This window comes from Oryzias latipes, chromosome 14, assembly GCF_053564925.1.
Source record: "Oryzias latipes strain Hd-rR chromosome 14, Olatipes_Hd-rR_3.1".
NCBI classification, from domain to species: domain Eukaryota; kingdom Metazoa; phylum Chordata; class Actinopteri; order Beloniformes; family Adrianichthyidae; genus Oryzias; species Oryzias latipes.
In genome coordinates, this window is record NC_136250.1 from 30522730 (window position 1) to 30544043 (window position 21314).

General features: G+C 43.5%; 1 protein-coding gene and 1 pseudogene across 2 annotated transcripts in view; both read right to left on the reverse strand.

The window, feature by feature from the left end:
- The window catches only part of LOC101171188 (polypeptide N-acetylgalactosaminyltransferase 10), an 82402-nt gene extending 74197 nt beyond the window's left edge, over positions 1–8205 (reverse strand). The window contains exon 1 of the mRNA XM_023962178.2: positions 7064–8205. Coding sequence (XP_023817946.1) covers positions 7064–7219 — 156 coding nt within the window. The 5' untranslated portion in view covers positions 7220–8205. The remainder of the gene's footprint in view (positions 1–7063) is intronic.
- A 6740-nt stretch (positions 8206–14945) lies between these two features.
- On the reverse strand, positions 14946–20729 carry LOC101171432 (prefoldin subunit 4 pseudogene; annotated as a pseudogene). The gene is made up of 2 exons (XR_013647628.1): positions 20684–20729; positions 14946–18632 (listed from the first exon to the last, which is right to left on the reverse strand). The product of XR_013647628.1 is annotated as a prefoldin subunit 4 pseudogene (transcript).
- Positions 20730–21314: the final 585 nt, after the last annotated feature.

Genomic DNA, 21314 nt, shown 5'->3' on the forward strand with positions numbered 1-21314 from the left:
GAAACTTCTATGGCGTCTACTGCAGACTGACATGGATCATTTCAGCTATGAGGCCAAACTTTTGAAATGCATCCAAATAGAAGGAAAACTGTACAGATGGCAGACGCACATCCAGGTAGAATCATCTTTGACATTTTGTCAACGTCCTGAACTCCACCATCATAAAACTCGTCTACGACAGAAACTGCAGACTTTTTCCTCCAGTTTTGTTCCCCCGCGTCATTTAAACTCCTTTAGAGTACAGAGATAATAAGGCTGGTGCAAAAAGGTACATTTTAAACAAATTATTTAAAAAAAATTGTTTTCTACAACAAAGATATAAAAAATAAAATCCTTATTTGGCCTCATTATCAATAAAATTGACTACTTTGATGTCTACTAAAGCAAATGCTTTATTATCCAGAGTAGAAACCTCATTATGTGCCATTCATATTTAAAACTATAGTCTCTAAGAGACGTCAGATAAAGGCCACAAGCAGAACTCTTCATGTTTGTGTTTCTCTGATGAATCCTAATGGCAGTTCCGTAATGAGCGATCAATGAGGGGAAAATGGCGATCTTCAAGAAATAAAGAACTCATAAAGTTCCTAAAGGTTACGAAAAATATGTAGACGTTCAGAAATGTCAAAAACTAGCCAATTAAATGCGCTCCATGACCACCGATTGTAACGGGAAATCCCAGTGAAAATGTTTCCTTGCATCTAGAAATGCAGTAATTCTCTTAATGCAGAAGTGAATCAACCTTCACAACAGTCATCATTAAGCAGGTTAAAGTATCTTAATCCTCCTCTCATAGACTCTAATTGCCCTTAACCCCCCAGGATTCGCAGATCTGAACCTCCATCTCCCACACTGAAGAAACGCAGAGCGGCCTGAAATTACAATCAATGCCAAAAAGCGCCTAAAGGAGGCGAATCCTGCTTGAGAGCGCCGCAGAGCTGCTTTGGCGAGGGCCGCCCGGACTCCATCCACGTTTGCTGCAGGCGCCGCCTGGAGCTTCCCCGCCGCTCTCGCTGTTGGCATGAAACCTCACCCCCCCACCTCCCCGGTGTCAGCACGGAGGTTTTTCACTGGACCGCCGGCCAAAGTCTTTTTCTGCTTTAATATGTATCAGAACAGCAACAGAGGAAACAGTTTGCTGCAGGTCAAACGCGCCGACGCCGTTGGATGTCAGACACCCCAACCGTTTACGCCTCCTATGAGATCTGACCTTTTCTGAGCGTAATTATAACATTTTGAAATGAAAAGTTTGAATACATTTAGATAAATGTACCTCAAAGCAACAATAAAGATAAATGGCTGAAAACGTTGTGAGGACGAGTTCTTTCATGGTGTTTGATTCTAAGACCAAGGCCTGGTAGCTAGCTCTGCTTTTAACATCATTTTAACACATATAAACGTAATAAATGTGGTAAAAAATTTAAATTGATACGTTTTGCCTGACAAGGCTTCATTTGCTCCATTTGGATTCCCGTTTTTTAATAAGAGAAACGTTTTTTGTTTTTTTCCCCTGGATTTTTCCTAAATGCAGCCACTAACACGACTCCTTCTGATTATTTATTATTGAATTACTGAATTATTATTCAGGTGAGAAAGAGCAGTTTCAGTTATTTAAAGACCCACTCAAAATAAATACATGTATTTGGTGTTTTTGACATGTCTTTATAGAATATTTCTGGTGATGGAGGACATTTATAAAGAAAATTAAAATTAAAACTGCATTTCTGAGTATTTCTTTATCCTGAATCAGTAGCTGACGAAAAGATGCCGTTTGAAAAAGATTGACATAGAAAATCCACTGGGCGGGGCCATAGGCTCCATGCTCCGCCCCTTTCTGATCATCCACCGTCAGACCAATAGATCCATGAACGTCTTTGTTTTCCTGGTCTGAGCTGGAATCTGGATCAGAACTGGACGGATGGATGTTGATCACCATTTTTGTTGCACCGCTAATGTTAGGATGGTGGTGTGTGTGTGTGGGGGGGGGGGGGGGGGGTTGCTCCGCTCAAAACTTCAACTCAGAGGTGAATTTCTAATGAACCCCTGCCGCTCTGCAGAAACTATGTCCTAGAAAACGACACAGATTTGGGGATTTTGACTAAAAGCGGGAAAATCATAATGAAAAGACGACTGGGAACACTTTGAGAATGGATCAGAAGACGATCGGAGAGGGACTTTAAAAAAAACAGCCAGTATAAAACTAAAAACAATTTGTTTGGTAAACCAGGATGGAACACCAAAATCCTTCACCGCTCCAGACAATTTATCAGTCCCATGGCCCCACCCACATATGGTGGATGCACAGGAGGACAAACCCATGTGGCTCTTCTGAGCAGAACCGAGCAGAACCCCTTTTCTGGGCCTGGCTCTAGAACGCCAACCTTTTCCAGAAGAGATCAACTGATTTGTTTTTTTGTTTTGCTTCCAAATCTTGTAGCTGTAGAGCACATGGGTCAAACTCCCGGGCTGGAGCAGGTTTTCCAACTAACCTGCCATCGGCTAAACACACCTGACCCAGGTAATCAGCAGCACGTTGGGCTGGGTTTCTGAAAAACCAGCAGGAGGCCTGGAGGATGAAACCCTGCTTGAGAGGTTCAGTCAGTACCCCTGCATACAACATAGCAGCAAACGGCCCCCCAACCCCCCCATCAGCATTACAGAAGCGTAAAAACACTAGAAAGCCGTCGGTAAAAAGCCATGAACTGGTCAACAATCTCACCTTCACAAACTGTGAGTAATCAGCACAGCAGGAGCGTGGGGGAAAATATGAGCTCTGTCCACGGACCCCAGCCTGTTTCAGCAGGAGGCTTGGAGTAACGCACAGACATGAACCTTGGCGGCGTCACAATCACCTTCAGCTGGGACCACATCCTGTGGTAAACGTGGACTCGCTGCAGGGAGGCCTGATGACCGCCAACAGCTCCGTGTCTAAATGCAGCCGGGCGGGAAAAGGATCCGCGTCACTGTGGACGTGGAAAACACACGTTTTTCCCTCTACGGATACCCAGAGGGCAACTTTTCACTGCCAGGCACACAGTGGTTCTAAATAAAATCAAACTTTTTTAAACGTTCACAAAAACAAAAGCTTGGCAGGAAGCCGAGTTCGTCTTTTGGCCCAATTCCATCCATCAGCGATAACAACAGAAAAGCAGAAACTCTGAAGGAGCTTCATGAAACTTTGGCCGTTTGTCTTCAGCCAAAGGAGTCCAACCTGTGGATGATCGTCTCAGGTGTTCAGAGGCTGATTAAGCCTTTTGCCCCTGAGCTCCAGCAGAAGGTAACCGCCACAGGCTGCTTTCTATTTTTATCAACGCTGCATTCTGTTTTAGTGAATAAAACAAGTTGGAACCAATTTAACTTGAACACCTGTTTCAGACAAATTAGATATACAGACCAACAAAAGCTGAAGGAAACACAAAAATCACCAGAAATGTAGTTTTCTTTCAGAGAGAAGTCAGACTAAACTTCCACTGGAAATCCTGAAGGACAGAGGAAAATGTGCTTTGGAATGTGGTTTTTCTGGAATGTTCTCCGTAAATCTCTTCTTCTCATTAATGAGACGGGTCAGCAGCAGAGCGACCTGCACGGCAGCGGCGGCGTGCATCTCAGTGAGTGAGCGTGTCAGAGGTGAGTGATGAAGGAAGTGTAATCCAGCCGACACAGCGGCAGCTCATAAACACGGCCGTCAGGGAGCAGAAGAGCCGTCGAGTCTCTGCGGCGGCGGGCCGCACAGACTCAACGGTCACCAAGATCTTTGTCAGAAGACCAACAAAAGACCAAAAAAAGACCAGAAAATCAGAAACACGTTCTACAGCCTCAAAAAGCTATCGTCGTTAAATCATGAAAGTTTATTCACTTTCATGAACACAAACAGACACATTTTCACACAAACTTCAAGGATTCACTCGGAATAAATGTCCAGAACTTCCACAGAAGCAGCTTCAGTCTCTAATGAACAAACAACGAAGGCATTCAGATCATCAGAGTACACAATAAAGCACAGATGAAACCCGGATTCCACGGCCGTGAAACTCTTTGTCCAGTTGAACTCTGAATATAAACTTTACCAAAATCCACGAGATAGAAGCTCCAAAAAACAAGTAACCCTTTGATAACGACAGTAGCTGCATTCAAACATCAGACGCTTTGATGTTAGCTTATGATGCTCTAAGGTTGATGTTCTCTCCTTGGACCAGGGCCAGACGGTCTGGTCCAAACATCTACCAGCCTGCATGTTTTCCAGACCCTGATTGGCCAAAAACACCAGATCCAGCTGATGAACAGCAGGTAGGGAGGAACTTCTGGAAGTTTCTTCTTTACCATTTTCTGTTATTTTTCAGAATTTAAGACACTCGTCTGATTTTTCTCCTACAGAAGTTGGAGCCTCTTTATTGTTAGTTTTATACGTAAAAAGAAAAAGCTCCGGAGAAGTTTAAACCCGACTTTCTCAATCGACTAGCAGAAAACAAGAGAGCGGGTGAGATGTCATCCAAAGAAAACGGTTTACTTCCAGCTCCAATGAAGTCAATTCCGTCGTCATTTGTTCGCGATACGGACGCCGCCATGTTGGAGCCAGACGACGTCTGTAAGCAGCGATTGGTCCAAGTTGGTCTGAGTCAATGTTTCTATGGCAACCACTCATTATTAGCTTGTTGGAAGGCCACACCCCTACCACTTGAAAGCAGGAACCATTTGGTGGTTTAACCCCCCCAATCCAACCCCTTCATGCTGAGTGTCAACCAGGGAGGCATAGGGTCCAACTTTTAGAGTCTTTGGTATGACCTGGCCTGGATTCAAACCCATGACCTTTCAGTCACAGGGTGGACACTCTACCACTAGTCCACTGAGCTGCCACGAGCACCCCCTCCCTCGCTGCAGCATCATATTTAAACCTCCAACAAAGTCAGTAAGTAAAGCTGAAGATCAACACGGTAGCATGAAAGCAGCGTCTCCACGGCTGCAGGAACATCTGTCAGAACCTGCAGCGCCGCATTAATAATAGAGATCTGTTCACACAGGAGCCCCAGAGGCGCCCTGCAGCATCTGCAGCGCCGTGCAGCTCAGACAGGAACCTCACCCCACTGCACGGAGGTTCAGCGCGTCAGGAACGGCTCATGGCCGCTGTGGGCTGCTGCGTTGCTACTGCATTCTGGGTAAAATCAGTTCCCGAAGGCTCCACCTGGGCTCCTGAATGCAGCGGGACCAGAACGACTGCTTCAGGTGTAGCAACGTAAAGGCGTGTTTCTTTCACAGTCGCCGCGTGGAGGCAGAGTCAGCATTTGAACATGAAACCCTCCCCCAGCCGGTGGTTAAGAGCGTGGAGGCGGGGCAGGTTGAAGCCCTCGTTCCTCCTGCTTGTCTGCCTCCTGACAGTCGACACGCTGGGTCGTCTTCCATTAAGATGTCAAACTAGTCAGAAGTTTGTGTTCGCTTTAAACGCCCCGCCGCTGAAGGCGCCGCTCGCCCTCGTCTTTCCCAGCAGCTCGCCGCTCTTATCACGGTATCAGCTGTCAGCCCCTTATCAGGGGCTGACAGCTGTTATCTCGGCCTGCTAATGTGTAACAGGCGTTCCCGCCTCACTTCTGTCCTTTAAGCCCCACGCACGGCGTCCCGCCGTCCTTTCTCACATCACAGAAACCGTTGAGCGGCAGGAGAAAAAAAATCACAGCGGACATCTTTGCAGAGTCAGCATCTTCACGGTTCCTTCAGCGCTGCGTTATCTGCTGATAAGACGAGGAGGAAAACACGCCGCTTGAACTTTGTTCAACATGAAGCAATCAGGAACGCTCAGATTTCAGACGCACACAAACGCTCCATGAGAGGAACGTCTTCACACGTGGAACCGTTCTAGGCTCTGTTAGGGTCACCAAAAACGGCGTTTGGATCAACAATTTAATCCTACCAAAAACCTACAAATGCACCACCCACCCACCCACCCATCCATACATCCACCCACCCATCCACCCACCCACCCATCGTATATACATCCATACAATAACACACCAATATTATTGTATTTTTCCCAAGTCTTGGATGTGAAAATGCAATCCCCTCTTTGCATTTTGGTTTTAATTATGACACAGAATAATTGTTTTTTAGGTAGAAAATGAAAAAGCATTTTGAAGTATTGATTTTTCATTTTAATTTTGAGTCATTTGATGCAGCTACATTTAGAAAAAGAAAAAGCATTTCTGTTAATCCATTTTAATTTTCTAAATTAATTTTGCTACACATTTACCAGAGAACTTTTTGAAAATGAAATGTCAAAAACCATTTTCTTTATCATTTTAATTAAGTGACAGAATAAGTGGTGTTGAGGAAGAAAATGAAAAAGCCTTTTGGTGGATTGCTTTTTCATTAGTTCCAACTTTTACAGTCTTTACAAAGACAGGTCCAAAGGATGAAATGTAATTTAAATTTAATTGAAAGTTTTTAAAATTAAATGTCCCAAACATGACAACATGAAAAGTCTTGATGTGTTCAACATGAGTAGGAAATGTCAAGATTTGTAGCTGCAAGTCAAATTTCTGGCGACAGTGAAATTTAAGACTGTTGCCATGGTGATGTGGTGATTTTTGTTTATTTTTATGTTCAAACTTTGATGCTGAAACGAGGTTTATTTCGGATATTTTGTGGCGAGGCTGATGCTGAGGGGCCTTTATTTTGAAAACAAAATCGATCCATTGATGAGAGTTGGCCCAAATCAACACGGGAGGGGGGGGGTCCTGTCATGTTGGGAGCTCGAGGCGCGTGCCGCGAGCCGTGACCGCGAACGCAGCACCTTTTAGCAACTTCCTGAAGTCGTGTTTTTGTTGGAACTTTTGAGCTTCGTGGCTCCGCCGTTTACCGGAGGTGACAGTCCCGGAAAACACGCCGAAAAGCGGGCACATCATGCCGTTGTGACGGGGGGGGCTGAGCCGCTGCGGTCAACCGTCCTCCAGCGAAAGAGCGCGGGGTGAGCCTGAAATCTCCGGAACCGAACTCTCCTCCGAAGTGCCTCCCAGCGCCATTACACGGCCACGCGCGCGGCCAGCTTCTGTCTCCAGCCCCCCCTCAACCTTACCTGTATGGCGGGGATGCCGCGCGGACCGTCCGTGTCGGGCGAGTTGTCGAACACTCGGTCCCGGTACAGAGACCACAGCCCCACGTTCGGCAGGAAGAGGAGAGCGGCTATGAGCAGCCCCGCGACCTGCAGCAGCCTCTTCTCCTTCCGCCTCATGGCTGCGGGGGGGAAGCGTCCAAAGCGGCGGCGGCGGAAAGTAGCGACTCCCGGGACCCGGCTTCTCCCAGACGGGGGCAACTTTCACTCCGGTAGCGGGGACGGACAGCGGCGCTGACGCTCCACGGCTGCCTGTTCCGCCGCTGGGGGGCGGGAACGAGCGCCGAGGAGGCGGGGAGATTCAGAACTTTTATTTTGAAGGGCAACGGGGGCGCCATGGTCGACCTAAAGTTTTTCTTTTTCTTTTTTTTTTGCAGAATACTGTACAAAAATACAATGTTTATAACAATACAATATAAGAATCAAACGCAGCTTTGAATACAAAACAACTTTATTTGGACCTGCTTGAGAATCTTAACCACTAAGAACAAAATTATTAGTAATATTATTATTTAATAATAAATAATATAAGTAATTTTTTAAACAAACGGGTGTTCAATAATAACCCAAAAAACAACCAAAGAAGGAAATAAATAAATAAAAAGAAAAAACAGAAAAGAAAAAAATAGAAATGTGAGAGTTAACTTTTTTTTACAAACGTTAATTGTTTTTTCAGCCTTTGTATTTTCTGAAGCAGAAATTAATTTTAAATGTTGCTGCAGTTTTAACTTCTGTGAGAAAAATCCAGTTTTTTTATTAGCAAATTTACTTTTGTGAATATGAAATTTAGCCATGAAAAACTACATATTTATAAAATAAAATTAAAAGAAAGCATCACGATCTATGAGACCTAATATCACATTTTTATAATAAAGTTGAAAATAGCAAAAATAGAGTCTGTGATGAATGGTCGACCTAATGTGTTAAACTGAACGGTAATATCAGAATTTCCGTGACCTCTATGCTGCACCTGAACGCATCTTGTGTTCGGGGACATGTTAAGGTTTTTGGGGCTCTTTGCTGAATGATGGGGCCCCTCAGGCTACACAGTCTGCTGATTTCATGTAATTACTTTCAAAATAATTTATGACGATTAAAAATAAAAAGACATGAAACCGATTCAGTTTTTTTGTTTTTTTTTTAAACGTTGAGAGTGAATCATCCTCCTGCATCAAACTTGGTTAATTGAAACAATATAATAAAAGATGTTTATAACTAATAAAACTCTACATGATTTTCAGAAGTATCTCATTTATGAAATATACTGAGACTGAACTTTTGAAGGGATATTGAGTTATTTTCAGCAACTGTTGCTATTAAAATATGGGAAGACCATAAAAGCTCCACAAAATTAATGCACACAGAGGATGTATTTGCAATGAACATCAACACTAAAGTCTATGAAGGAACTGAGCATAACCACTGCTGTTTGTCATCATTAGTTCTACTTTTTAAATGCTTATTATACGTAAAAAGGTTAAAGATTGTTTAAGTATTTTCTTTTTCAATCAACAACACAGACAATTTGGAACTTTGTTTTTTACATAAATCTTCATGCATCAAGAAAACAAACAAAAAAATATATATATAATAAAAAAAAAAATCCTCTCTCACCCTTCCGGTTTCTCCTCCAAGCTGGGGTCCTTTACCAGAGGCCTGGGAGCTTGAGGGTCCTGCAGTATCTTAGCTGTTCCTGTTCTTTTCTGGACTGAGAGGTCTGAGGTCTTTCCAGGTATCTGTTGTAGCCACTCCTCCAGCTTGGGGGTTACTGCCCCCAGTGCTCCAATTACCACAGGCACCACTGTCACCTTCACTTATCATGCCTTCAGCTTGAATCTACAATTTTCATAGTCATGAAAATAAAGAAAACTCTTTGAATGAGAAGGTGTGTCCAAACTTCTGGACTGTACTGTTTGTCTTCCAATATCAGAAAAGTGCCACAAGAACATTTTAAAAAAAACAAAAACAAAATTCTCATTGGAGTGGGTCTTTAAAGTTGCACAGAATTTAAAGTTTGTGGCTTCCTCTAAGCCATCCACAGTTGCTTTTGGTCAGTCTTTCAGTAGATTTCCAGTGTTTCTGCTTCAGTTTTATTTTTTCATTTCAATCTTTAATGCATCGGGGGGTCACTGTGGGTTGTGTAGTTTTTTAGACACCATGAGCCAAAACTGCAGACAATTAAATAAAAAAACTGGGATTGATTAAGTGTCACGAATGATTCTAACATAAAATGTGCAATACAGGAACATGCAAAGTTAGTTTTTCTTCAGATTGTTGAGGCAGACCCTGACTTTGCCTCAGTGTTTTGCATTTGGGTCAAAGACAATATACTTGTTTAAACATCAGGTGATGTTAAAGTGAAGGTAAAGCTGGAATCCTAATGTCAACATTAGGAGCAGTCAACCAGCACAACACTGCAGGAAGTGAATCTGTGAAGATCCTGGAGACACTAAAAGATGTTTGTTGGATAAAAAAAACAGTCAGATAATGGAAATGGTTTCCTGTTATGATGGATTGAACTGCTGCTCCGTGTTGTGTCACAGTTGTATCTGTTGCTTTTGAGCTGCTGTTGTGTTTTTCTTTAGCTCTGCAAGAAGCAGTAGAGGCAGAGCTATAGAGAGACTATCGTTTTTGAAAAATCAATGCCGGTCAGCATGGAGGAACGGAGGTTTCACAATAACAAGTGAAAAATGAATGAAGAAAAACAGGAAATGCTGAAGCTACAGAGCTCACAAAGGAAGAACAGAGGTTATGGTCGCTCACAGAGGACAGGAGCCCTCAGATTTACATCCCAGAAGGCAAACCGGTCCACTGATCCTACTTTACCTTTATTTTTAAAACGTTAAGATAAAATAAATTCTCTCTACATGAACATCTAAATGGTTATTTGCCCTGAGCAAACAGGCTTGTCTAAATTTATCTGATGCATTTGTCCTTTATGAGGTCAAATTTGTCCTTTTATTTAATTAAAATAAAAGTTTGCATCCTCAGCCACGACTCTCTAGCTAACCATAAAGACCAGAACCACAGAACCTGAGGGAAACCCACTGGGTTCTCATGTTCCATCACCCCAGGTTGGCTTTTTCAACCCCGCCCTGCTGTTGATTCAGTGAATGCTGGAGGAGCAGCCGCCGCGTGGCTGTTTGCTTTCCCGCCGGCGGCTCGCTGGGCCGCTTCTCTCTCTGTGAACGCATTGAACTGTTTACCTGCCTTTGTGTCTCCCACAGGACCGGGTTGGAGTCCGAATTGTTTCGTATGCAATCTCATTATCCTCTTTGTTTTCCTTTGTTGTTGCATTGAAAGAGCAGATTACATACCGTGAAGGGAGAACATTGTGGTGACCAACACAAAACATTCTCTTTTTTAGAGGTGCAATAAAAACAGTAAGAGTATGTGTTTATCCAGTATTGATCGTTTGCCAAAGAAACAAACGCCCTTAAAATGCTGGAAATCCTTCAGTCAAACATCCTGAACGGTTAAAAATAAAAACTTTTAACCTTGAAAGTCAAAGGTAAATTCCTTCCTTCATGATTTTTTTAGTTCCGTTTCAAAAGAAACTCAATTCAACCAAAGCCTCAACATGTAAAAAGCTTTGTTTTCTTAGCATATTGGAACTTGATCTAATGTACGTCTGTATAAAAACGCTTCTGGTACTGCTCTTTGTGCATCCCATAATATGAATGCGAATGCTGCATGTTAGTGTCACTTCTTATCAGGATTCTTGGATATTCGTGTATTCTTGTGTCAATTACAAATGTTTCTAGTAGATATGCGTGTTCCAAATTATGGATGTAGTTACAACTATATTCCTTAACGTGTTTCTTAATAATATAAGGGCTTCCCATGAATCCTTGTAAGACAGACTCTAAATGCCTTTTCCTTTCAGAAGTACAAAAGTATAAATGCTGGGTTTACCCACAACAGGACAGAAGTGTTACAGAACAGAAAGTAAAAGACGTTGGGACTGCAACGTGCATTTGAATATATGTGGTTCTTGAACATACATTTAGTCCACGGTGTTCACACTGCACAAGCAGGGAGGGGCCTCTTATTGTTGTTCTTTTTCAACTCTTTACTAGAGCAAGTCTACCGGCTACAGTTGGAAGAGGTTTGCTGCAAAATGTTGAATGGGTGGAAAATATGGAGTTTTTTTTCACAGTGTGAGGTTTAAACAAGGAATCCCAGAACCCGCCATGACATGTTTACATAGACTTTCTATTGGAAGTGGTCGCTTGAGCGGTGTGAACGTTGTTTGAGGAAAGACAACCCCACTTAAATCTTCTGATCCACTTAGAAACTTCTGGAGAACAAATGAAATAAAGACAATACAGTTTAAAGATTTTTCTTGTTTCCAATCTGTTGAGTAAATGGAATTTCTGTAGGAACTTCATTTCAGTTAAGCTTTGGTCACGTGCTCCAGTACAGGTGTCGACCTGTACAGGTACTGTGGGCTTTTGGGTGGTGGGGGGTCGTAGAGGAGCAGCTGCATTGCAGGAGCGGTAGTGGCTCATATGGTTGAGTAGATCAGCCAATGACTGGAGGGTTGGTAGTTTGATTCCCACTCTGAAGAATGGACACATTGTAAGAACTTTGAGCGTCGAGAAAAGTGCAGATACATGTAATCCAGTATTATTATGAAGGGGACCACTGGTGTGTCTTGAAATTGCCTTGAGGCACATGCAACTACCTCAAGGAACGTCAGGAAAATGGAATGTACCATTGTTGTGCGTGTGGTTAGGGCATTCGTAAGACTAATAGAAGTAACGCACACTTGTGAGGTACGAGTGATGCTGTCCTTATGCCACACTGTAGTTAAGGTAAGAGTACGGGGTCCTTACTGACCCGGGATGTGCCAGTGCAGGACGCCCGTAGGGATGTTCACACAAACTACACTCTGTCTAATTTCCTCATTTCTAACAGTTAGGCTGCAGCAAGGAGCAGGCATGTGTCACATGAACAGCACTAGCGGGCTCCTTGTTCAGTCTGCAGGATTTGGGGGGGGGTCTGTACGACATGCTTGCGTCTCACCTACCTTATGCTAACTGACATCACTGCCACCTGTCGCCTGCAGTGATGAACATTTTCTCTCGACAGATTCACAGAGTGGCCTTTGACCTTGATGTTTTGTGGGGGTAACCTGTCTTCTACATGTTGGACCATTCTGTATCCACCCGTAAGAACAGTTGGGACTGAGTATTTAACTAACCGTTCAACCATGGTAAATGGATTTCTTAAAGGTGTCTCGTCTGAAATGCTTTCTTTTTGTTCCACCAAAATTCTCTGAAGTGTTAAGTGCAACAGATAGCATCACACACAAAACCATCTTTCCATGAATCAACAGCTTTTGTGTTGACCTCCATCAACGCATTGTGAGGCTGAATGGACTGATGCTCTCTAATTGTTTATCAGAGGGGGTAGATGCTGTTAATGGCTTTCAGCTCAGTCAATCATTGCTCTGCCACCAAGGGAATAACAGCTAACACTAAATTAAAGCCCTGCTTTGATGCCCCACAAATTACCTTGTTTTCTTTTCTTTCTCCATCCTCACTGATCCTGACAAGAACAGGAGGAGTTGTACAGAAGAGCATTGCTCAATTAAGGTAAATCCTCTCCGCTCAGAGGTTGCATGGTTCATCAATAATTCATGCTGGAGGACGCTCAGATAGAATTGTCAAAGCTCAGACCAGGGCAGATGAGAGGAACAGACCAGACAAGAGCGGTTTTCTGTGTGAAAGCTGAGCGAGAACAGAGAACATCTGTAACACAGCTGCCGTTTGGTGCAGTGATGGACCACAGATTCATGTCTGTGTGAAGAGCAAGACAAACAATTGAACATTAAAACAATAAAGATGCTCAAAAAGTCTAAAGATGTTATTCAAAAAATTGTTAAAGCAAATAAGAGTTGAATGGATTATGAACACTCAGTGTTAACAAACCTACCGTAATTTCTGGACTATAGAGCGCACCCGATTACAAGCCGCACCCATCCACTTTCACGGGTTTAACTTCTTTTGATCATACACAAGCCGCTTCAGTGTACAAGCCGCATGCATTACGCAACATGGTCAGCCTGACAAATCACATCCTGACTCCCAGACTGAGCGCAATTCATTAGCACACTGAGGGAGGGGACAGCTTTGCCTCAGGCTCATGTATTTGAATACACCCACATCTGCCAAACAGCATGGACCTCTATTCTGTTCACAAGTTCCTCAGTTATGTTTTTTTTTTTTTACTTGATTGACAATCTGGGTATCATACATAAAATTACAAACAGTAACCATATAATCAACATTACATCCCTCAGTTATGATGAGGAAATTTACATCCGCGATCCCCCATTTCCCATGAGTCTTAGGGGCTAAAGGCGGGTCTAACCCGGCTCGCCACACTGTTGTACGTGTTTAAGAATGAGCAGCAGTGGATGGAGGGGCGAACGGGAGAGCATCTCTCCTTCCGATTGGGTCGCGGCAGCGTTATGGGAGTAACAGGGCTGGTTAAAAAAATACACCAGTAAAATAAAGCAGCGGCGACTGAAAAGCGCGCGCCTCAGCGCGGCGCGTTTCTCAGAAGTTTCCTTCCAAACAAACACTGTTGCCAAGCGGGCTCTTTGTCTCCCCTTCCTATCTTCTCTGACACCCCTTGCCAGGGCAGCTCCAAGGAGGAGCGCTTCGTCCCCATTGCGCCGCAGGGCCGAGCAAATCGTGTCTGTGCAGAGCAAGCGGACTTAATACTGTACGTTTTGTGTATGAGGGGCGGATGAGTTGTTACGTGTGGGAGCCATCAGACTGCCATCGGCCCCGCAGCTCTATGTGATCGAGCAGCAGGAGAACATGTCTCCAGCTCACACGGAGGCTGTGAGCTTTTCAATGCAAAATTCCGCTCAGTCCTTAGAAACCGTAAAAACGATCACGTGGATTTGTGTTTCCAGTCGTGTCCCGACAAAATGAAGGCTGATGTTATTCTCACATATTTACATGCAGCCAGCCGAGTCACTGTGACTCAGAGGTAAATTCTCTCCTGAGCATGCGCTGTTCTCTCCGTCACGCAGCTGACCGGCTTTTCCAAACCCGTTGGTGATGGTGGATTTTTTTACGCTGCTTTTAACGATTGCTTTTAACTTGAAAGCTGCATCATACTGTAATGGCGATCACGTGAACGTTGGGTCTAATGGCACCAAAGGATTCTGGGATGCGGCCGGGCATGCGTGTTTCGTTTTGTTGAACCATGACTGAAGTGTCTAAGACCTGAAGTGACATCCATGCTGTTTGGCTGCTAAGAGGTGTGTTGAAAAATAAATGACTTGTTGCTTGGAGTTGGATAGAGAATTCAAACCATACACTGAGTCTGAAAGTACGTACATGGCGGTCGCCAATTAAATCCATAAATTAGCCGCGTCACTGAATAAGCCGCAGGGCTGTAAGTGCAGGAAAAAAGTAGCGGCTTATAGTCCGGAAATTACGGTAATTCATAATTTTTTGAAATTGTCACATTCCTGCAGATTTAGAAATAGAAGTTGTTATTGATAATCATGTTCTGGAGAGAGTGACTGAAATTGAGTTCCTCAGAGTAATTATGGACGACAAAATAAGTTGGAAGCCACAAATAAAGCAGGTCAGAGCTAAACTGGCTAAAAGTATAGCAGTGTTGGGAAAAACGCGTCATACGCTCACAAAGCACGTTTACTATATTCATCCATAATACTACCACATTTACAGTATAGTGTAGGAGTTTGGGGAAATACTTATAAAACAAATCTACAGTGTTTGTACGTCTAACAAAAAAAAGCTGTTTGAATAGTTCATGGAGTGAATTATGGGACACAGACAAACCCACTATTTTTAAAGTCGGGTTTATTGAAATTATGGGAACTAGTGAAACTTAAAACAGCAATCATCATGTATAAAGCCAGAAATACTTACTTCCAATAAACTTACAACAAATATTCAAGGACAGAGATGGGAGTTACAATCTAAGACACAAATGCATGATTTATCTTCAACCCACTCCTTTTCAAGCACACTGTCCTGTTTTATCTGTCTATTTTAAACTCTTGTGTTTATTTTCATTTATGTTTGAAATAAAAAAAAAGAATTGAATTGAACCAATGAAGGAAATGCATTGCAACAGAAAAACCACTGTGTGATGGAGCTCAGTAGAACTTGAAAGAATCCTTTACTTCATCTGTAGCTAAAGCTTGAGTCACATGTACCTGTAGAGGGGGGGTTTATCCCTACAGGTGCTGCAGGTCTGTGGGTTGTCCAGGTTGGTGGAGGGTCGTAGAGAGGAGTGGCCACATCCTAAGGGGAGCACAGGTGAGTCTTTCAGTTCTCCTGAGGCTCGTTCGGAGACCTCAAAGGATTAATGAAAATAGAACATACCATTGTCATGCGTGTGCTAAATGCATCGTGATGTATCAGTAAGGCTCATGGAATTTACATGCAGCTACATGTTTCCTTAACCCTTGTGCTATCTTAGATGACCCCCCCCACCCTTCCATTGAGGTGTTCTCCCTACCATGACAAAGGTGGATAAAGGTGGAAAGATTTCATGTAATCCATGGACACCAGTGAAGATCACAAATCATTGAAGAAAAAAGGTTCAGAGCACTGTCTAGTGGGTCTAGATGACCCAACTCCCAATGTTAAAGTGCCTAGGACAGCACGAAGGTTAAGCCACACTGCAGTCATTAGTAAGAACTGGATCCTTAGTGACGCACACAAATGCATCACGTGCGAGGTGTGCACGTGATGAATTTGTGTCCAAAGGATGTCCACAAAAACTACACTCTGATTGTCTCACCTGCTTACCCTTATGTGTTGTGTGAGTGTTCACAAGGTTGTTCTGTCGCCTGCAGAATGCCCCCAGGACAAAAGGAACATTTTCTCTGCAGGGACACTGAGCGGTCTGTGACCTTAATATTTTGTGTGGGACACTTGCATTTCTAGTATAATAATAATATAATAATACATTTTATTTATAAGGCGCCTTTCTGGGCACTCAAGGTCGCCGCACAGCATTTATACAGTATAAAACACAATAAACAGTTAAAACAACAACAACAATTTAAATAAATACACAATTAAATAAAATGTATCTAAAAACATGAAAATAGTACAGGGTTGACCGTTTATCAGTTATCACAGTTGAGACGAAGTCTTAACCCTCCGCGTGGCCTAAATAACCCTCGCCCTTTGACCTATCTTCAACCGTTCACGTGATCACCGTGAATCAGTTGATTCTGACTCGGAGGAAAACGCCTATAGGCCGTCATGCGACCGTCATGAATGTAAACCCCAGAGCTAAAGCTTTTGAGGGGGGTTAACTTGTCTTACAGATGAATATGTGGTGTCTTCATAAACCATTTTGTTTTGAACTGTAAAGTCTTTAAATACGGTATGGCTGAAATGCCTGCTTGACACCTGAACTCAACTCAACTCAACTCAACTTTATTTATAAAGCACTTTAAACAGAACAAGGTTCACCAAAGTGCTGAACAATACAAAAATTAATAAAAGCACATGAAAATATAAAGCATAAAACACATAAAATAGGTCTGGATTCCAACTCAGTTAAAAGCCAAAGTGAAAAAATATGTTTTAAGAGCAGATTTAAAAATACTGAGTGAGTCTATCTGTCTGAGGTACAGGGGCAATTCGTTCCAGATTTTTGGTCCGAAGACTGAGAAGGCTCGGTCACCTCTCAGTTTTCTCCTGGTCTTCGAGACGACCAGCTGTGTCTGATTGGTTGACCTAAGGGAGCGGGGGGGATTGTACACCTGAATCAGGTCAGACAGATATTTTGGGGCGAGTCCATGGAGACATTTAAAAACAAATACGAGAATTTTAAAATCAATGCGTAAGCGAACTGGGAGCCAGTGAAGAGATGCTAAAATGGGAGTGATATGTTCTTGTTTCCGTGTACCAGTTAGAAGACGGGCAGCTGCATTTTGGACTAACTGCAAACGAGCAAGTAATTTCTGGGAAAGCCCAACATAGAGAGCATTACAGTAGTCCAAACGAGGTGAAATAAAAGCATGGATTAAAATCTCAAAGTCATGGCGGGAGAGGAGAGGTTTAACCTTGGCCAGTTGTCTCAGGTGAAAAAAACTGGATTTCACCACTGAGTTTATATGAGCATTAAAAGTTAAATTGCTATCCAGTTTCACACCTAGACTTGTTGCTGTCTGTTTCAGGTGATCATTTAAAACGCCTAAGTCGACATGTGCCTTAGAGACATCAATTTGACCAAATAGCAGAACCTCTGTTTTTTCCTGGTTTAAGTGCAGGAAGTTACATGACATCCATGTCTTAATGTCATCAAGACATTCTAGTAACTGGTGAGCAGAATATGCTGAAGGAGTGAGCAGGTGTGTGACGAGGGTCATTTTCTGCATTATTGTTGCCTGTGCCCTGAAGTTTCACGTCAGCATCGTTGAAACATCTACACTGATGATATCTGAATATTTTACTTCATTAAACCTGATAAAAACATGAATTCAACCAGACTATCAAGCTCAAGCTCCATTTTGCTGTGAGAATGACATCATTCTATATTTCATCAACAGAGCGCTGCACTCTGACTCCTACTATATAATTCTTTGTAGAAAATTCTAAACTAGAACGGGATGCAGAGCCTTCAGCTGTCAGGCTTCTCTCTTGTAGAACCAACTCTGTTCCAGCTCAGGAGGCAGGCAGATCTTTACTTTCTCAAACTATTTTATATTCAGGACTCGTTTGGTTTTCTCAGAGTCCTTCCTTTAGTTTTTCTGCTTCAGACATGCGTCTTTCCTCATTTGGCCTCCTCACCACTCCATGAATGTCTGTGTCTGTGTTCCAGCCCCTGTAGTGTTTCAGCGTTTTTCTGTTTCATTTTTGTCTTTTTGTGTCTTCCTGGACCAAAACCAGTCACAGTAGTTCTTCTAAAGGCTTGATGTTTGGTTGGCTATGTGGTGAGTCAGAAATAGGAGGAAATGTTCGTGTCGATGCAGCAGTCAGAGTCCATCTGGAGCTCAGCTCTCATCCGCCTCCAGGTTGATGTTGTCTCCAAATTTGGCACAGATCTGGACCTCCAGGCCGTTCAGAACCTGCTGCATCGATGATACTCTCTCCTCGTAGCCTCTGACCTCCTCCTCTAGCGCCTCCTTTGCAGACTCCAGCATCTTTTGCGTTTCTTTCTGCGAGCGGCTGACAAACACGCCACCGATGTGATATGAAATCAGCGTGGTGTCGTCATCCAGCATCGTGATGTCATCACTGGCCTCCTGCAGGTTCTGCAGAGTTTTTTCGTTTGCTTCAATTTCGTTTTTTAGCTCCTTGGTCCGGTGTGTTCCTGTTGATCTTGTTGATCTTCTGCTGGTCTTCAAAAGTGACCACGATGTCTTCGACTCCTGCTGCTTTCTTGACGGTGGCTGCTGCCCTCGTGCCTTCTTCGATGGGGAACAGACAATGCTGCTGCACAGAGAGGTTGTGCAAACCAGTCACAGTAGTTCTTACTGAGTCTGGTTCTGCCGGTAGAAAAGAAATCACTTCACCTCAATTTCAACAAAAATAAAACTCAGCTGTTTTTCAGAAAAACTAAACAAAACATCTTTAATCCGCTCTGCTCTTTTAAACGTTTTTAAGTCAGTTCTCAGGAATTGGTCTGAAGTGAGGTGAGGTGAAGTGACCACATCCAGCAGGTCACTAAACAGCTCGTCTTGTTTGTAAAACAATGAAAAATTCTCCTTCCAGACACTTTTCCTCTTCAGGGTCACGTCTATCCTCTGGAAAATGTGATTTAATGAAAGCATTGCCCGTCACTGACCTCCTATGTGTTCATGTGTCGCTTGCGGTCTCAATCCTGTTTATAATCCCGTTAAACTCCGGCAGGCATCCTTGGAGCCCTGCATGGGACGCGTGCAGATACTGGGGGGTCTTTTTATATCCGTGTGTGCATGTTAGCGTGTCTTCATTACCGTGAAGCTGCACGTGTTTTCACCTTCCTATCAGAGCCCATCAAGCATGAACCACTGATGCATGTTAAACAGGTTCTGCTGTGCGCCTGAACATGCGGAAACACTTTAATCCCCGCGTGTGGAGCATGGTTTTCCCCCCTGTCGTGGCACCAATCAATGACAACCTCATGATCGGCGGCTGCTCTGCAGTGAACGTGAAGCTGGGCGCTGATGCAGCATGCCAAGCGGATTCCTGGAAACAGCAATGACTTCTGACGGCTATCTGCAGAAGAAAATGTAAAAACATTTCCCTTTGCTTCTTTTAGATCTGCAGGATCAAGTCCGGATGCTTTTCAGACACGAGTTTGTTTAGACTCCCCCGTGAACCGCCACCTTAACGTGGTGGGGGAGTTTGAGAGTTTGAATGATCCCAGGAGCTAAGCTTTCTGGGGCTTAACCCCCTGGTAAGGTCTCTAATGGCAGACAGGTCCTGGGTGACAAGCCAGATAAGAGCGGATCAGAACCCCCTGATGAAAGGAAACAACAAGGACCCGATTATGTTGCCCGGATTGGCGTCACCGGGGCCCCACTCTGAAGCCAGGCTCAGGGTTGGGGCTCGCAGGCGAGCGCCTGGTGACTGAGTTGTTGGGGCCCCGGTCGGGCACAGCCTGAAGGAGCGACGTGGGACCACTCTCCCATGGGCCCACCACCCGTAGGAGACCTCAAAAGGGGCCGGTGCATTGTGGTTTGGGTGGCAGTCGAAGGCGGGTGCCTGGGCGGCCCAAACCCCGGTCATGGAACTTGGCTCTCGGGACATGGAACGTCACCTCTCTGGGAGGGAAGGAGCCTTAGCTGGTGGTCTAGATCAGGGGTCTCAAACTCGAGGCCCGAAGGCTATTTGCGGCCCCCAAGATGATATTTTGCGGCCCCCGCCTTAATATGAAAGTTTAATTTTAATGCGGGCCGCCAGTCTGCATGAATGAATTATAGCGATCATAATACTGTCAGTACAGTGGTGTTAAATTGAAATACTTCTTTCTTTTGTTTTGGTCATGAAAAAACAGAAATCCGAGTCTTGTGTAAAACCTGCACTAATGTCCAGCCCCTGAAAGTAACACCTGTCTGAGCTTTTTATTGATTTGGTTGAGGATGCAATTGTAGGAAAGGAGAACCAGGAGATAAAAAACATTTTTATCAATTATTTTATCAATTTTATCTACTAAAATAACAAAAAGGGCAGCAAATAAAGGATAACGAAGTACCAGAAGAGACACAGATATGAGTTTATCTTCGTTTCAAAGTCAATTTTAGTCATCAAACGACTCAGACCCATTTGTCACACACACAGAGACACACGCTGGATTATTTTCAGCAGACTCCTGGCCGGGCAAACGGCTCGCTGATTTATGAAGCTGCAGTCCCTCAGGAATCAGCAGTTTATTGATCGGCAAAAATAAACTGCATCCAATGCAGCCTGCTATGAATTTTCTTTGGGAATCAGAAATGACATTTTGTTTAAAAGAGCACTCTTGATCAGTTAAAGTGCCAACTCTTGCTGTGCGCAGCACTGCCCTCCAGTGGCCAGCTCAGCTTTTTACACTCAGACATTTCCTGATTGACTTCTTGGTTCGGGTTATGTTTTAACATACCTGACATGTTTCCACAGCCGTCTTCTGTCTTCATCAGAGTCGTCATCATTTTTCACTGTTTGTTTCATGTCCGTTCACCTGGTCCACCGTCCTGCAGGTGCTTTCAGATCCAGACGGTTTCTGCTCAAATTTGTATTTCATTAGTTATTTTTGCTTATTTAGATGTTTCTTCTTTATTTTGATGTGAAAAAAAGTTTATTTTATCTGATGCATGTTCGTCAATTGCTATGTTTTCAAAGGTTTACATTTGTCTTTATATGTTAACGTATTCCTCATATGTTATGAAGTTCTGTCATAAATTACACCCAAATGTTCTAAAAAAAATCCTTGGAGGGAAAAATTGAGTTGAATTTTGTTTCAGAAAAATTAAAAAACCAAAATATGCTTACATCTCAGAATTGCTTTGACTTGTTTAGTTCTGAAGCACTGACTGAACTGAAAATGCAAACAAAATCGTCCAAATCAGGATTTCTGAAAAGCATTTTTTTTTAGTGTCTCCTGCAGAGGGGGGCATGTACTTCAGCATTTTTATTTATGAGGGTCTTCAGGAAGCAGGCAGCCATGTGACCTCTATGATTCCCATGCTGGATCACCAAAGCGAACGGACAGGAGGAGAGTGGAGACAGGATCT